This window comes from Drosophila tropicalis, unplaced genomic scaffold, assembly GCF_018151085.1.
Source record: "Drosophila tropicalis isolate 14030-0801.00 unplaced genomic scaffold, ASM1815108v1 contig_463, whole genome shotgun sequence".
Lineage (NCBI taxonomy): Eukaryota > Metazoa > Arthropoda > Insecta > Diptera > Drosophilidae > Drosophila > Drosophila tropicalis.
Genome location: NW_027172929.1, coordinates 164,940 through 178,909, shown reverse-complemented (window position 1 = coordinate 178,909; position 13,970 = coordinate 164,940). Strand labels below are relative to the sequence as shown.

At 34.2% G+C, this 13,970-nt stretch overlaps 8 protein-coding genes across 8 annotated transcripts; 5 read left to right on the top strand and 3 right to left on the bottom strand.

The window, feature by feature from the left end:
* Positions 1-643: 643 nt before the first annotated feature.
* Cpr65Aw (Cuticular protein 65Aw) lies at positions 644-1,000 on the bottom strand. Its single transcript, XM_068287109.1, has 2 exons — positions 942-1,000; positions 644-854 (listed from the first exon to the last, which is right to left on the bottom strand). Exons 1-2 carry the CDS (start codon positions 998-1,000, stop codon positions 644-646), a joined length of 270 nt encoding a protein of 89 aa, XP_068143210.1.
* Positions 1,001-2,433: 1,433 nt separating this feature from the next.
* Positions 2,434-2,926, top strand: LOC137574704 (larval cuticle protein 65Ag1-like). The gene is made up of 2 exons (XM_068287108.1): positions 2,434-2,585; positions 2,731-2,926. The coding sequence occupies exons 1-2, from the start codon at positions 2,434-2,436 to the stop codon at positions 2,924-2,926; spliced, it is 348 nt and encodes a 115-aa protein (XP_068143209.1).
* A 345-nt stretch (positions 2,927-3,271) lies between these two features.
* Positions 3,272-3,644, top strand: LOC137574619 (larval cuticle protein 65Ag1-like). The gene is made up of 2 exons (XM_068286990.1): positions 3,272-3,387; positions 3,455-3,644. The coding sequence occupies exons 1-2, from the start codon at positions 3,272-3,274 to the stop codon at positions 3,642-3,644; spliced, it is 306 nt and encodes a 101-aa protein (XP_068143091.1).
* A 2,337-nt stretch (positions 3,645-5,981) lies between these two features.
* On the top strand, positions 5,982-6,497 carry LOC137574550 (larval cuticle protein 65Ag1-like). The gene is made up of 2 exons (XM_068286905.1): positions 5,982-6,125; positions 6,199-6,497. The coding sequence occupies exons 1-2, from the start codon at positions 6,001-6,003 to the stop codon at positions 6,398-6,400; spliced, it is 327 nt and encodes a 108-aa protein (XP_068143006.1). The 5' UTR covers positions 5,982-6,000; the 3' UTR covers positions 6,401-6,497.
* Positions 6,498-6,788: 291 nt separating this feature from the next.
* Positions 6,789-7,127, top strand: LOC137574637 (larval cuticle protein 65Ab1-like). Its single transcript, XM_068287015.1, has one exon. It carries the CDS (start codon positions 6,789-6,791, stop codon positions 7,092-7,094), a length of 306 nt encoding a protein of 101 aa, XP_068143116.1. The 3' UTR covers positions 7,095-7,127.
* Positions 7,128-8,542: 1,415 nt separating this feature from the next.
* LOC137574594 (larval cuticle protein 65Ab1-like) lies at positions 8,543-8,851 on the top strand. Its single transcript, XM_068286958.1, has one exon. The coding sequence runs from the start codon at positions 8,543-8,545 to the stop codon at positions 8,849-8,851; it is 309 nt and encodes a 102-aa protein (XP_068143059.1).
* An 881-nt stretch (positions 8,852-9,732) lies between these two features.
* Positions 9,733-10,167, bottom strand: LOC137574662 (larval cuticle protein 65Ag1-like). Its single transcript, XM_068287047.1, has 2 exons — positions 10,039-10,167; positions 9,733-9,966 (listed from the first exon to the last, which is right to left on the bottom strand). The coding sequence occupies exons 1-2, from the start codon at positions 10,161-10,163 to the stop codon at positions 9,777-9,779; spliced, it is 315 nt and encodes a 104-aa protein (XP_068143148.1). The 5' UTR covers positions 10,164-10,167; the 3' UTR covers positions 9,733-9,776.
* A 1,141-nt stretch (positions 10,168-11,308) lies between these two features.
* On the bottom strand, positions 11,309-11,980 carry Acp65Aa (Adult cuticle protein 65Aa). The gene is made up of 2 exons (XM_068287018.1): positions 11,891-11,980; positions 11,309-11,822 (listed from the first exon to the last, which is right to left on the bottom strand). Exons 1-2 carry the CDS (start codon positions 11,900-11,902, stop codon positions 11,511-11,513), a joined length of 324 nt encoding a protein of 107 aa, XP_068143119.1. The 5' UTR covers positions 11,903-11,980; the 3' UTR covers positions 11,309-11,510.
* Between the last annotated feature and the right edge of the window lie 1,990 nt (positions 11,981-13,970).

Sequence of the window (13,970 nt, the reverse complement as noted above, 5' to 3'; positions counted from 1 at the left end):
TCTTTTGAGAGGCATATGTATGTATATGCTAATTTCTTTTTAAATACCCTTGTACCCAAATGGGTATAATTCATTTGATCTACAAGTCTTTAGGCGAAAAGATTTGCACAGAATAGATAGCATTTCTAATCAATTTAAGATCTAAAATACTTAAAATCTATTGATCTAAAGTGTTAAGACTTATAGTCAATGTCTGTTTGGATAGTATCCTGTATAAATATGGGGTACACAATCGTCTATATACATAGATGGATACATGAGATGAGAGTAAGGAGAAAAAATACCAACTCCGATAAATTCTAAAAGTCACGCCATCATAAATTCTCCAAAATTTTGATATATTTACCTCAAATATAGGTCTAATATCTGTTGTATATTGACTCTGTAATCTCAGCTTGATTGTGGTTTCAAATTTGAAAATTTGGTTTTAAATACACATTCTTCCGAAAGGGTATTGACAAGGCGACATGGCCCTAGTTTTAACTGGCCTCCAGATTTCGGTTTTTAAGTTTAGAATACATTTTCGTTTTCGTTGGTCTTAAAACACAAATTTTAATTTCTATTTCAATATACACACAACAAAAAAAAAAAAAAAAAAAAAACAGAACGACTTAATCCGATCACGTGATCAGTGCTCTTTGGATCAGTGATCAATTCGAGCAGTTTCCAATTGCGGTAAATGTTCACCTTGTGGCTGAAAGCCATTCTCATCGGCCAAATAATTGAGCTTATAATGTATGCCATCTGGTCCAATCCAATTCACACTACCCTGTACTTCTAAAGCCTCCATTGGTGTACCGGCATGCCTTAACATGGCCGATTCCTGTCTAGAAATCCCATCGCTTGTCTCGAAACTAAACAAATCGACAAAAGAGAAATTGTAAAATTAATATTCTTAGATGACACAAAATATAATTAATTAGATTTTTCGACATACTTACGAGAAGGCATAACCTTCGCTATCCATATTCTCATTTGTATATTTCAATATCTGAGCCATATTTAAATTGACTGCCAAAGCGGTGGCGTTTGTTAGATACAAGCAGATGCAGCATATCGTTAGAGACCAAATGAACATTGATTGAATCATCTACTTAAACTAAGCTGCCACTGTCTCTGGGTACAGGGTTTCAATTCGCAACTCGTCTGCGACTAACTCAGATTGCGCAAAAAATCTTTATAATATAACAAATGCAGGTCTCCAATTAACAGTCTGTGTAATAAACAAAAATTTCGAATGCGAATGCGAATCAAAAAACATACACACACACACACTCAAACACGCACATACGAAATGAAATTGAAAGCATCGAGCAACCAAAAAACTCCAAATATTTCGATGCGACCATAAAACAGAAATGCGAGAAAAAATATATCTAAACACAAAAGCGAAAGATGTTTGCCAAAAAGTTCAAATGGTGTTTGCTTTGAGATGTTAAGTCGATTCAAATGATTATATAAGTAAGCTAAAGCTCCACAAATTGGCATTAACATGAGCAAACCTATGAATATAATTACATACTTAGCCGAATCCAAGTCCTTCTTATCCTTCTTCAACCTAGCCGCTCTTTGTAATTAAGTCTACTAATACTTGGTTGACTTTTTAATCAACCAAAAATTGCACTCGTTTGAAAGACATTTATTGTATTTGATTTGATTTTAATAAATATTATTTGTATACTTTAATTGTAACTATGTATATCCATGACACAAAAATTTTCCAATATTTCTTCTAATCATTTAAATTAATGTATAAAATGTCGTTTCTTGATCCATATGAAATCTTCATTTTTTCTAGAAAACATTATCTTAAAGATGATCTAATATAGTGTTCTTTGCCCGGGTAAGGAGCTAGGCGAGAGCTTTAATCATATGACTAGTTAAGTATCTGGAATTTGTAAACTTCCTGACACATTTCACTTGAACTTGAGCTACTTTAATATACATAGTTTAGAAAGATAACTGTAAATGTACATGATATTATTAGGTGCAAGTGACCCAATTCCAGCAATTATGCAAATAAACGCAAACTCATGACTATTTGGTTGTAGTTTTTGTAGTTGTTGTTTTTAAAAACAATTGAAAAGTGTCTGGCTTGACTTGACTTGAATTGACTCTGGGCAATCAATCAATTGCTAAAAGAGAAAAATAATCACAATCGACTTAACTTGGTTAAGTAATTGGCAGCAACAGCAGCCGCACCAGCTGAGAAAGAAGAAGAAAACTGGTTTTTTGGGTCAAAAGTAAATTGTCGGTTTTTTTTTTTTGTTTTCTTTACAGGAGCAAAGAGCTAAATTACAGGCAAGTTTCCAGATAACTTTTTGGTCTTTTTTTTTTTTTGGTTTTTTGTCTCTGGGTAAGTTGGTCAAGTATAAATTGGCCATTGCAATGGCTTATGGCAAGCATTAACAATTGCGTGTTCCTTGACCAAACATGAAGTCCAATCTTAACTCCTGGTCCTGCTCTTGCCTGGTGGTGTTCGTGTTGGTGTCGATGATGATGCTAGCCCAAGCTGCCCCTCCACAGGAGACGGCTCAGGTGCTGCGTTACGATTCGGATGTGCAGCCTGAGGGCTACAAATACAGGTAAATACAGATGCTGCGATGATGATGATCAAACTTAAAACTGCGTTTGAAATTTGTGTCAAGGCCATTTTACTTATTGTTGTTATTGGTTATTTTTTTTTTTTTAACTTCTCTCTATTTTTTCGGTATTTCCTCTGTCTTGCAGCGTGGAGACAAGCGATGGCAAATCACATCAGGAGGAGGGACAATTGAAGGACGTCGGCACCGAGCACGAGGCAATTGTTGTCCGTGGCTCCTATTCCTATGTGGGCGATGATGGTCAAACCTACACCATCAACTACACTGCAGATGAGAATGGCTTTCATCCAGAGGGATCGCATCTGCCCAAAGCAGTTCAATAAAAAATGAAACTGAATGCAAAATAAAAACAAACACACACAAAATGTTGTAAATGTTACCTAGGTTTAAGTCAACGTCACTATCAAGCAAATAAATAACAAAATAAAAGACAAACACGAAAGAAAGACCCAAATAAAACTTGCTCTATTAACTTACAAATGAGTAAAAGAAAAAAGCGACATTGGCGAGGGCAACTAATTTACTTAATTTATTCCAAATCATTTGACCATATAAAAGACCAAGCCATTTGGTTGAAATGTCACACACATCAGTTGCACTTTGCTTCAAAAGCATCTTTAGCAAAATATTTTTCAAAGAAGCTTAAACTAGTAACCAAATACCTCATCATGAAATTCATCATTGTATTTGTTGCCCTCTTCGCCTTTGCTCTGGCTGCACCCAACAGAGATGCAGAGACTCTGCGTTATGACACCGACATTGACCCTTTGAGCTACAAATTTGGGTAAGTTTATTGCCATAATCAATGATCTAAATTAAATATAATAATCCTCTTCTGTCGGTATATTTAGATTGGAAACAAGCAACGGCATTAGGACCAATGAGGAGGGACAAGTTAAAGACGTCGGAAGTGAAGATGAGGCTATTGTAGTCCGCGGCTCCTACTCTTATATTGGTGACGATGGTGTCACCTATTCCGTCAATTACATTGCCGATAAGAACGGTTTCCAGCCCCAGGGCGCTCATATTCCTGTTGCCTAAATAAATGTATAATTACTTTTTAAACCAAAAAAAAAAAAAAAAAAAACAGTTTTACTCAATTGTAAATGTAAAGTTGGAAAACAATCTAAAACAATTAAAGATTCGTTAATTGATTAAGCTAGCCAAAGTACTGAAAAGTGTAGCAAACTTGCCATCAAACCATGCATAGCGATATATTCATGATGGGCAAATAATAGACCAATTCTTATAAAAATTTTCAACAGAAATTTTATAATGTTAATATTGTTATATAAGTTAGCACACGCTTCTCTTCACGATACGCCGCATCCGACAGAAAAAGTAGAACCATGTCGTGCACCCCGCCCAACTATGATGCAGCGAGACGTAAATGGAACGCAATACCAGAAACCGCTTGTGACGCGTTTCGATCCACACTATCCACTTGTTCCATTATTAGCTACCTATACCAGGAGTAAGCACTTTAACGCTTGACCCAATACGAACTTCGCATCACATAGCATAAGCACTTTAAGCCTGTATCTGCTGACTTGAGCGCAATAGCGACCTACTCTCAAGATCGGCCACAGTACGATTAATAAGCATTCCCCCGATATCCGGAGGGAAAACAGTTTAAGTCTTGATCTGGCCTCGGAATCAGAAGTACAATCTAGTGATTAATAAACGAATTTTAACTTTAAATTTACACAGAAGTGTAATTAGTTTTATAGTAAACGAGTGGTTAAAGGAGTCTTGTGTGTCATCTTCCAGGTGTATCCGAAGGATACACCTCGTAACTGGCGCCCGAGCATGGACAAGAGTTGTAACTTATATGTTTCAAAACTGAATAATTTCATTACTCCTAAATTTTTATCTGATGAAAACAAATTTTTTTAGAGTCGCACTAATACCTAAAAAAGTATATTAACTCATTATGTCCTGCATCAAATGAAATGAAGATCATAAAAGAAGCAATGGATGAGCATGGCGAATTTTGTTTGGTTTAGGAAAACGCCTCAGGATCAGATAAATGTTTTGGCACAAAATTTGCCTAGATATTGATAACAAATGTTAAAATACTAACAAAATTACTAGAGAAAATATAGTTTTTTTTTTTTTCAATTACGTGGTCAGATGTGGCCGAATGTAAAATAAACTTAATCTGAATACCATTAATTTGGTGGCTCTGGCTCTTAAAGTGTCTTCAACTGATCATCCACTGGAATTCGCTAGTTTCAGCATAACATTTCACCCTCTACAATCCACAGTAATATCCAACAATTATTTGAATTTATTTCATTTATTGTTTTTCTTAGGGAATTATCGTTTTATGTGAGATCTGAAACCATAAGAGTTCCTTAACATTTTTACACCTAACTATAGTACATAGTACCAATAGCTTAAATGTCGGTGGCGTACAATAGCAAATTAAAAATAATACTTTTTCATTGGTAATTCACTGCTTTACAACCCGTTCAGTCTGAATGCGCACGTTTTTATGCCGGTATGTCGATGAACTACCCAGTACTCACTTGTACACATACTGGCATACATTTTTGGGGCAAACAAAAGCTTACTTGTTCGATAAAATGATTGGGCACTCTTAGATCTGAGGTCCGCTTTAAAGTCTTTCCTTTTCCCCACGTGTGGCGTGGAAATAATTGTTGAAATTGAGGTTTTCCTACACTGAACCGTGTCACTTCTACAAGTACATATATTTTAATGATATTTTGATCAAAATATAGTGCAAACAGTTGAGCAGGTTGCAGAGGTTTATGTGTAGCTTTAACAAGTTGGGAATCATAATTATGAAATTTCTGTTTTCCACCACCTGATTTTATGTCTATAAGGAATCTCCAAATATATTCGTATATATCTCAGATAACAATGACATACCCATCTGTTGATTATAATCAAAAGTTTTTTTTTTTTAAATATTTTGTGCTTTTTTTATTTTGTGAATTGTCTACAATAAATTCGTTTGCTTTTTGATTGATTCACGAAAAATGCAAATGCGTTGTAGATGATAATGACTATGGTAATAATGCTCTTGCTGCTGATGATAATGATGATGTGGATAATGCCGATGATTATGATTATAAGGTATTTCCTATAAACGGCATTGATTTGTTTACCTTAGAAGTTTTTTGTTTTTGCTTTTGGTTTTTTTACGTCTTTTCTTTGCTTCTTCTTTTTATTTCAAGCCAATTTGTTAGCTTTGGCTCTTGGCGTGTAATTAGTCATTTTTATTTTTTGACTACAACATTTTCATCATAGTCAGTGCGACCACTCGACTATAAAAACGCCTGGACAATCACCAGAGACCAACACAAATCAAGCAAACGTGCACAAGTTCAAGTCGTTATCCAAAACATCAAATCCAAATCAATCCATCACCATGAAATACACAATTGCCATCGTTTTCGCCTGTCTTTTGGCCGTCGTCTTGGCTGCTCCTGCTGACAATACTGCCGAGATCTTGCGTTTGGAATCGGATGTACAGCCCGAAGGATACAAATTTGCGTGAGTTTTGATTACTGTTGCCCACATTCCAAAAGTCATGATAAAAATATACGTTCATTCAATTTTGATACAGTTTGGAGACTAGCGACGGCAAGACCCATCAGGAGGAAGGTCAATTGAAGAATGTGGGCACCGAGAATGAGGCAATCGTCGTCCGTGGCTCATACTCCTTTGTGGCCGATGATGGACAGACCTACACCGTCAACTATGTTGCCGATGAGAACGGTTTCCAACCTGAGGGTGCTCATTTGCCCAATGTGCCAATTGCCAACTAAAGAAAACAAAGAAAAAAAAATCAACGAAAACAAAACCAAACCAAGAGCTGTTCTATTTTTTTTTTTAAGTTGATTATGAAATAAACGCGGCAAGCAAAACGTACATGCATATATTTAATTTTGATATGATTTTTTGGCACTTTTTGGCCTGTGTTTTAGTTCCAGTTTCACTTTCCAGTTAGACCGGAAGACTGACTGCATTATCTTGATATAATATTCCAAAAACAAAAAACATCAAATGCATAAATATCTCAATGTGAAATTAATTTGCTTAAACCATTCATATGCTCTCAACTTTGACTTTTTCCATCTGTGGATTACTATATAAACGACGATCCACAATGCATTTGATCATCACAAAGTAGTGAGCTTCTCAAAGGAATACAACATGAAATTCGTTATCGTTCTCGTCGCCCTTTTCGCTCTGGCCAGCGCTCGTCCCACTGATGACGTGGCAAAGGATGTCCGTAATGTCGAGCCCGAAAACTACAACTACGAGTTAGAGACCAGCAACGGTATCTCCCTAAAAGAAGAAGGAGTGCTGAAGAATGCTGGCTCCGAACATGAAGCCATCGTTGTGCACGGCTCATACTCCTGGGTGGATGAGAAGACTGGCGAGAAATTCACCGTCACCTATGTTGCCGATGAGAATGGATTCCAGCCATCTGGAGCTCATTTGCCAGTTGCCCCCTAAGAACCTGAATCAGGATCCAAACTCGATTGCGACATCAACAAACAACAAAAACTGAACAAATTGCTAAAATGTTTTTTTTTCGAAACCTAAATAAATAGATTCTTAAAAGCACAGATTTCGGGTTAATACATATGTACATCACCATATTTATATGTACATGCATTGCTTGCAATGGGCATACATATACATACATAAATTAAGATCTTGCAGTAATTTAAATAGTCAACATAGAAACAAACTATATTCACTCAACTGAGAGAGTCAATTTGAACTAAACTTTGGTAGTTCAATACTTACTTACCTTGAAAATATTTTATTAGATTTTTTACGTGGCCTTACCATAGTATTCAAAGTTTGTGGTAAAACAATCTTAATATTAGATGAAATTCGAAACGATTCCAATTCATTTAGATCCCAATAAATCCTTGTTTATTTTCACTCTCACTTGCCATAGGTATTACAGTTAAAAAAATTTACTTATGATCCGCTAAATCAAAACCTTATAACAAATAATTTCTCATCCAGCACATTGTCTAGCCCCTGAAAGTATGCTATACTTATAGATTTACAGGAGTTTGTTGGCCTTATCAGCTAGATCGTTGAGATTATCTGGACCGTCACTCTGAAACACCTTAAAGTATGATCAAAGAATATTTTTTGCGGAACATTTTTATGATATAAATAAAATTGAATCAAAATTAAAAAAAAAAAAAAAAAAAGTTTTTACTTGTGGCTATAACCTTCTAAAGGGGATACAGAATCATATCATTTATGAATTATTATGTGTATATTCATATAATATATACAGATGTATACATAAATGTAAAATCATATATTTTTGATTTCACAAAAAGTTAAACTCATATGTCATCGTACCAAATACTTTCACTACTGTAGCACTCTGTAAGTAGGTCCTAATCCTTTAAATGCCTTCCTATATGGAAACCGAAGAGATCGTATGACTTCTTAAAAGTAGTTAACAGTAATATATTTAATATTAATTTTGACTTTTTTGAAGAGCAGACAATCTAATCTTTGGATCGTCTATTTTAACGGATTATGATTTTTGAAATTTGCATTCAAGTTTAATTTGTTTTTGTTTTCTGTTTTTGTGCGATTTCCTATGCTTATTGTGAACTAGTTAAGTTGATGATGATGCACACTATAGTGACTTCCCCAACAGGTTTCGTTTGACAATAGTTCATTTTATTTAGTTTCATTTTTGAAGCACATTGTGTATGCAGTTAAGATATCAAATGAGATATTTTAGTATCCAGTTTGACCGGAATAAATGCAAATTATAGTTGCGCTTATAATATGAAATGAATTTCATTTGCCAAAAATTAACTCACCTTTGACTTTTTTTTTTTGATTTGCTGACTATATAAACGACGATCCACAATGCATTTGATCATCACAAAGTAGTGAGCTTCTCAAAGGAATACAACATGAAATTCGTTATCGTTCTCGTCGCCCTTTTCGCTCTGGCCAGCGCTCGTCCCACTGATGACGTGGCAAAGGATGTCCGTAATGTCGAGCCCGAAAACTACAACTACGAGTTAGAGACCAGCAACGGTATCTCCCTAAAAGAAGAAGGAGTGCTGAAGAATGCTGGCTCCGAACATGAAGCCATCGTTGTGCACGGCTCATACTCCTGGGTGGATGAGAAGACTGGCGAGAAATTCACCGTTAACTATGTTGCCGATGAGAATGGATTCCAGCCATCTGGAGCTCATTTGCCAGTTGCCCCCCAATAAACTCAACGCATGAAACAAAAAACAGAATAAGCAAAACCGAAATAAATGAATTTCATTAAAAAATCAATATGATAGATGATTTTAATTTTTGTTAGGGAGTTTCAAATAGAAATGATTGCCAATAGTTTAAAAAAGCATTAAACTTAAGGATTTTAAATGCTATTTATAATATTTGGATTATCCGAATATTTCCTTAGTTGTAGAAAATGAATATTGCAACAATTTAGCTAACTACATTTAGGTAACTGCATTTCTTCTAAGAATCAAAATTATATAATTTCCGAAATAGCATTTTTAATTTTAGCTTATTAGTTTTAGGAAGCTGACTTATTTAATTCAAATAAGTTGACCGTGGGTACATTTTCTGGGTGGATAAGTGTGTCAAAATATACATATACATAGATGTATGTACATATATACTCGTTTTGTGTGAATGTTTCAATAGATATTATATACATAAAGAGGTTTAAAGAATTTGTATAATATTTTTAAAAATATCTTTATCTGCACATTTATATAGTGTCTTCTAACACAATGCAAAACCTTTAACACAAAAAAAAAATATATATATATATATATATATATTCTCCATCCACAATTAACTAATACAGTGGGTATCACATAATTAATGCATTTAAATAAATGAATTTAATGTAAAGTTTTTAAAAATTGAATCAATTTTCGGATCCAAAAGCCGTAAAGAGTAAACAGACGTATAGGGTAATGAGTAAACAGCTAGTAGTTTACTTCATCAGTCTTGTATTAATAGATCCTTTATCCTCTTGTCCAACTGCTTTACCAATATATTCCGACTATTAAAAGCAAATGCCTGTGCATCTGTTTGTTTTTTATATCAAGGCAATTTTTTATTAATTTTTTTTTTTTGTGGTTTTGTTTATTTTTTTGTGTAACGAAATTTATAGCTCTACAATTGAGGGATATGTTCACCTTGGGGTTGGAAACCGTTGTCATCGGCAATATAGTTTATAGTGTAGGTTTTTCCATCATCGGCCACAAAGGAGTACGAGCCCTTGACAACGATTGATTCGTGATCGGTTCCAGCATTGATGGCTTGGCCGTCTTCGAAGGCCCTAATTCCATTGGATGTCTCGTAGCTACAGAGAATATAAAAAAAATGTTTGATATCAATTAATTAATCCTTTTTTGAAGTGTCCATTTGTCCGTACGCAGAGTTCCAAACATCAGGTCCAACATCGGATTTGTAGTTCAAGATCTGGGCTTCGCCATCAATATTGCCAGGAGCAGCATAGGCCAGAGCGAACAGGGCAACAAAAACGATGACAAACTTCATATTGAGTTGGATGTGATTTGATTGCTTCAAACTGTATTTGAACTATAGTTTTTGCATTTGAACCGCAGCGTATTTATAGTCAGATTGTTCGTCTAAAAATTCACAAAACTAAAATATTTCAAATTTGCATAAAAACTCCAAACTAGTTTAATGTCCGGTCAAATGAAAAAAATTTGCTTATTTATTTAAATTTAAACTTGAACAAATGTTGGCATATACAAACAATAAAAAACAAAAAAAACAACAATATAAATACATACATCTGCATAAATATGTTGTTTCTATATACTTGTATATACATATGTATGTATATATAGGAAAGATAATCAACATTAGTTAGCATTTAGTTGACATTGTTAGCCAAGATATTATCAATTTGCAAAATTGATAAGAAATCGTTTTATGGCATTCAAACAAAATTCTCAATCTCTGACATTTAAAATTTATCTAATTTCATGGAAAACATTCAACAACATGCACATATGTAGATATATTTACTTTCTTTTGCAATAACAATAAAATAAGTCCTCAATATAATTTAAAGTTCTTTTTGCTAAAGTTATGGGCTTTGATAAAGAAGCAATACATCTTAAGATGGGAGTATCTTTTCTCTATATAATAAAAATCGATCAAATGAATCAAATTAAAAATGGTATTTTCAACTCAGTGACTACGAATAAACTAAAATTATTAGACTACAGTACATCCATAGATAAACTTCATTTCTAAATTATATGCATACCTACAAACATATATACAAAACGAATTGAATGTAAAATCAATCAAAATCGGACTATGAAATGATATATGTACACTCCCATAGGAACAAACAGCTTTAGCTTTATAATCCAAATCTTTTCTCATCGAGCTTCCATTTCTTTATGGTAATGCTTGTTAGATGATTGTTATGTGATTACTTTTGATGTTTCACTTTATGTCTGTTACTTGGCCATCACCATATTGTTCTGCGAAATTTGTCTGACTTGGATCGATTATCTCATTTGCTAATTAACACCAATTAGCATAATCATAATGTGTTAATAAGCATGACAAGCCCAAGTCATAAACACAAATAACTACATATGTACATATGTATGTAGATAATATTTTTATGTTGTGTACATGGTAAATAAAATAAAACTATATCCATTTCGACAAGACGAAAAAAAGTATATTAAGCTTTAATGCAACAAATCAGATTAGAGTTAAACAACGAAAAAAAAAAAAATCATGGTACGTGACTGACTGACTGACTGACAACTGACTGGAAGCAACAGCACTTCAACCTCACTTCATCTTACATTCCTTTTCCTTCTATTCTTGAGCTGATCCTTATGGTGAAAGAATCTATTTGGGTAAATGCGCTCCCTCCGGCTGGAAGCCATTCTCATCGGCCACGAAATTAATGGTATATGTCTGGCCATCGGGGGCAACCCAACTAACCGAACCACGTATCGATATCGATTCATTCTCTTGTCCAGCATTGTTAACAACGCCCTCCTCTGTACGTGTGGTGCCATCACTTAGTTTATAGCTAAATTTATAGCCACCAATGCCAATGTTATCCGATTCATATTCCAATACTTCAACATCATTTTGAGGACGGGCCATTGTGGTCTGTACCATGAGCACTGTAGCCAAGAAGCCAACGACTAGCATCTGGATATAAGCGTGTACAAGGATTCACTTTAGTTAAAGTAGAAAAGGATTATGTTCACAAATATTACCAATTTCATCATGTTGTTTCGGTTTTCTAACACCCGGTCTAACGATTCAGAACAAATAAAATAACTATGCGTCTGGACAAACTACCGATTGTCTAATGGTGCAAGTGCATCGCAAGCCACTGCAATTTATACTGAAACTCTTGGGCTCTGAATTTGCAAACATCATAAATTTGCACAATTGTATTGCCATGGCGATGTCCATTGGCTCTGCTGTCGTCAATGGCCGCTAAGCATTTCTAAGTAATTTTTTAACCCAAACGATGCGCCATGCACCAAAGTCGCTGCGACAAGTAACATTTAAAGCGAATCCACAGATCCGCAACATCTCTAACTTCTACAATTGCAACAACAGGGCAATATCAACTATTTGCTTAAGTTAAGCACACTTCTTGGCCACAAATTGGCAATGGTTTAATGGCAAAATGGAAAGATTTTCTCGTTTTTAATAAAACTCAATTGAAAACTTAGGCTAAATTTAACATTATTTTGTTTAACTAGCCTTATTCTTAAGACAGTTAAGCTAAGATTTCTTACAAAACTGTAAGATTCTTTTAAATAATCATCTTCTGTTCTTCTTTATCAGATAGTATGCTGAAAGCATGAATTTTTTTATGAACTCTTTAAGGGAAACACTCGTCATCTTATTTTCGTCAGCAAAAAACTCAATGTTAATCGCTACCAACGGTCAAAAAAAAAAATCCAATACCTGATTAATAATATTACGAGACCTACAAAGACTTTAAAAGTGTTTACAATTTTTACCTTAAGAGATTTATTTAATAGTCTACCAAGTTTTCAGAAATATCTACATCTTCAAAAAACGATTCAAAATTAGAGCAATTCATATTTGGAGTTCAAACTGATTCGTTATTTTATGATCATTAGAACTTTATAGTTTTGTAGGAAATATTTCACCGAGTAAAACCACGGAATTAAGATAATGACCTTCTTGAAAATAATTTTGGGCTTTCCCATCTCAAAGTCGACAAAAAAACGGATTGCTTCCAATATATGTATGTATGTATGTATGTACTTGCAGCTCTATTGATAGATTACCTTAAAAAATGTATCAACCATAACTTAAAAAACAAGCCATTGCTGTTGAGAGTATAAAGAATTCACCTAAGAGATTCATTTCTTACTTCTTGTCAGTTGATGAATGCGTAAATAGTTTGGCATTTATACAAATTTATGAAATAGACAGAGAGAGAGAGAGAGAGAGACAGAAAAAAAAACTGTAAACGAAAATTCTGTTTAATCCTGTCCCATTACAATAGCAATTACAATATATCTTTTATGAATAGATGATGGGATGGGGAAATGTGTTAAATATATGTACAAATATATTTTTTGTTCATATATGTTAGTTAAAGACCTTGTCAAAAGAAAAAAAATTTTTGCTTTGGCAAATACTGGCAAGTTCAATTTTTGGTCAAGCTAACCCCAAGAAGATGGAGATGAAGATGATGGTACATCGCGTTGCTAGCCAGCAAATTTTTTGACTTTTGGCATATGGCTGGCAACGGCCTTTGTAGCACTTTGTGTGTGTAAGTGTGTGCTTAGTGAAAAATCAAAAAAGTTAAAAAAAAAAAACAAAATAGAAGATGACGAACAAATCCAATAACCTAAAATATGTATGTACATACGTAAACGTATCCATCGTATGCATTTGAAATCTCTGCAAGTTTACCCCATCATATGTACATACATGTATGTATATACCCACTCCCCTCCCTAATCATCATTTCCCCTTCTTATATTTGCCAATTTATTACACCTTTATTGACCGCTAGACGAGGCCTGAAGAAGCGGTAACCGGACAAACAGTTGATTCAAGCCGGTCAATCGAGTTTTTGGTCATTTGTCGGCCTTTACATATTGTTATATGCATGTTCGTGTTACCATCTCCACCCCCATGTCCCGCTTGCTCTTATACATATATTATTTTTAAATTGTGCTAAACAACTTGATTTTAAAGTATTTTTAATCTATACGATACCCACATGTTAATATTATTTATTTGACAATTTCTAAATACACTTCTTTTCCTATCTTTTGGCATTTATTAACCAAAAATACG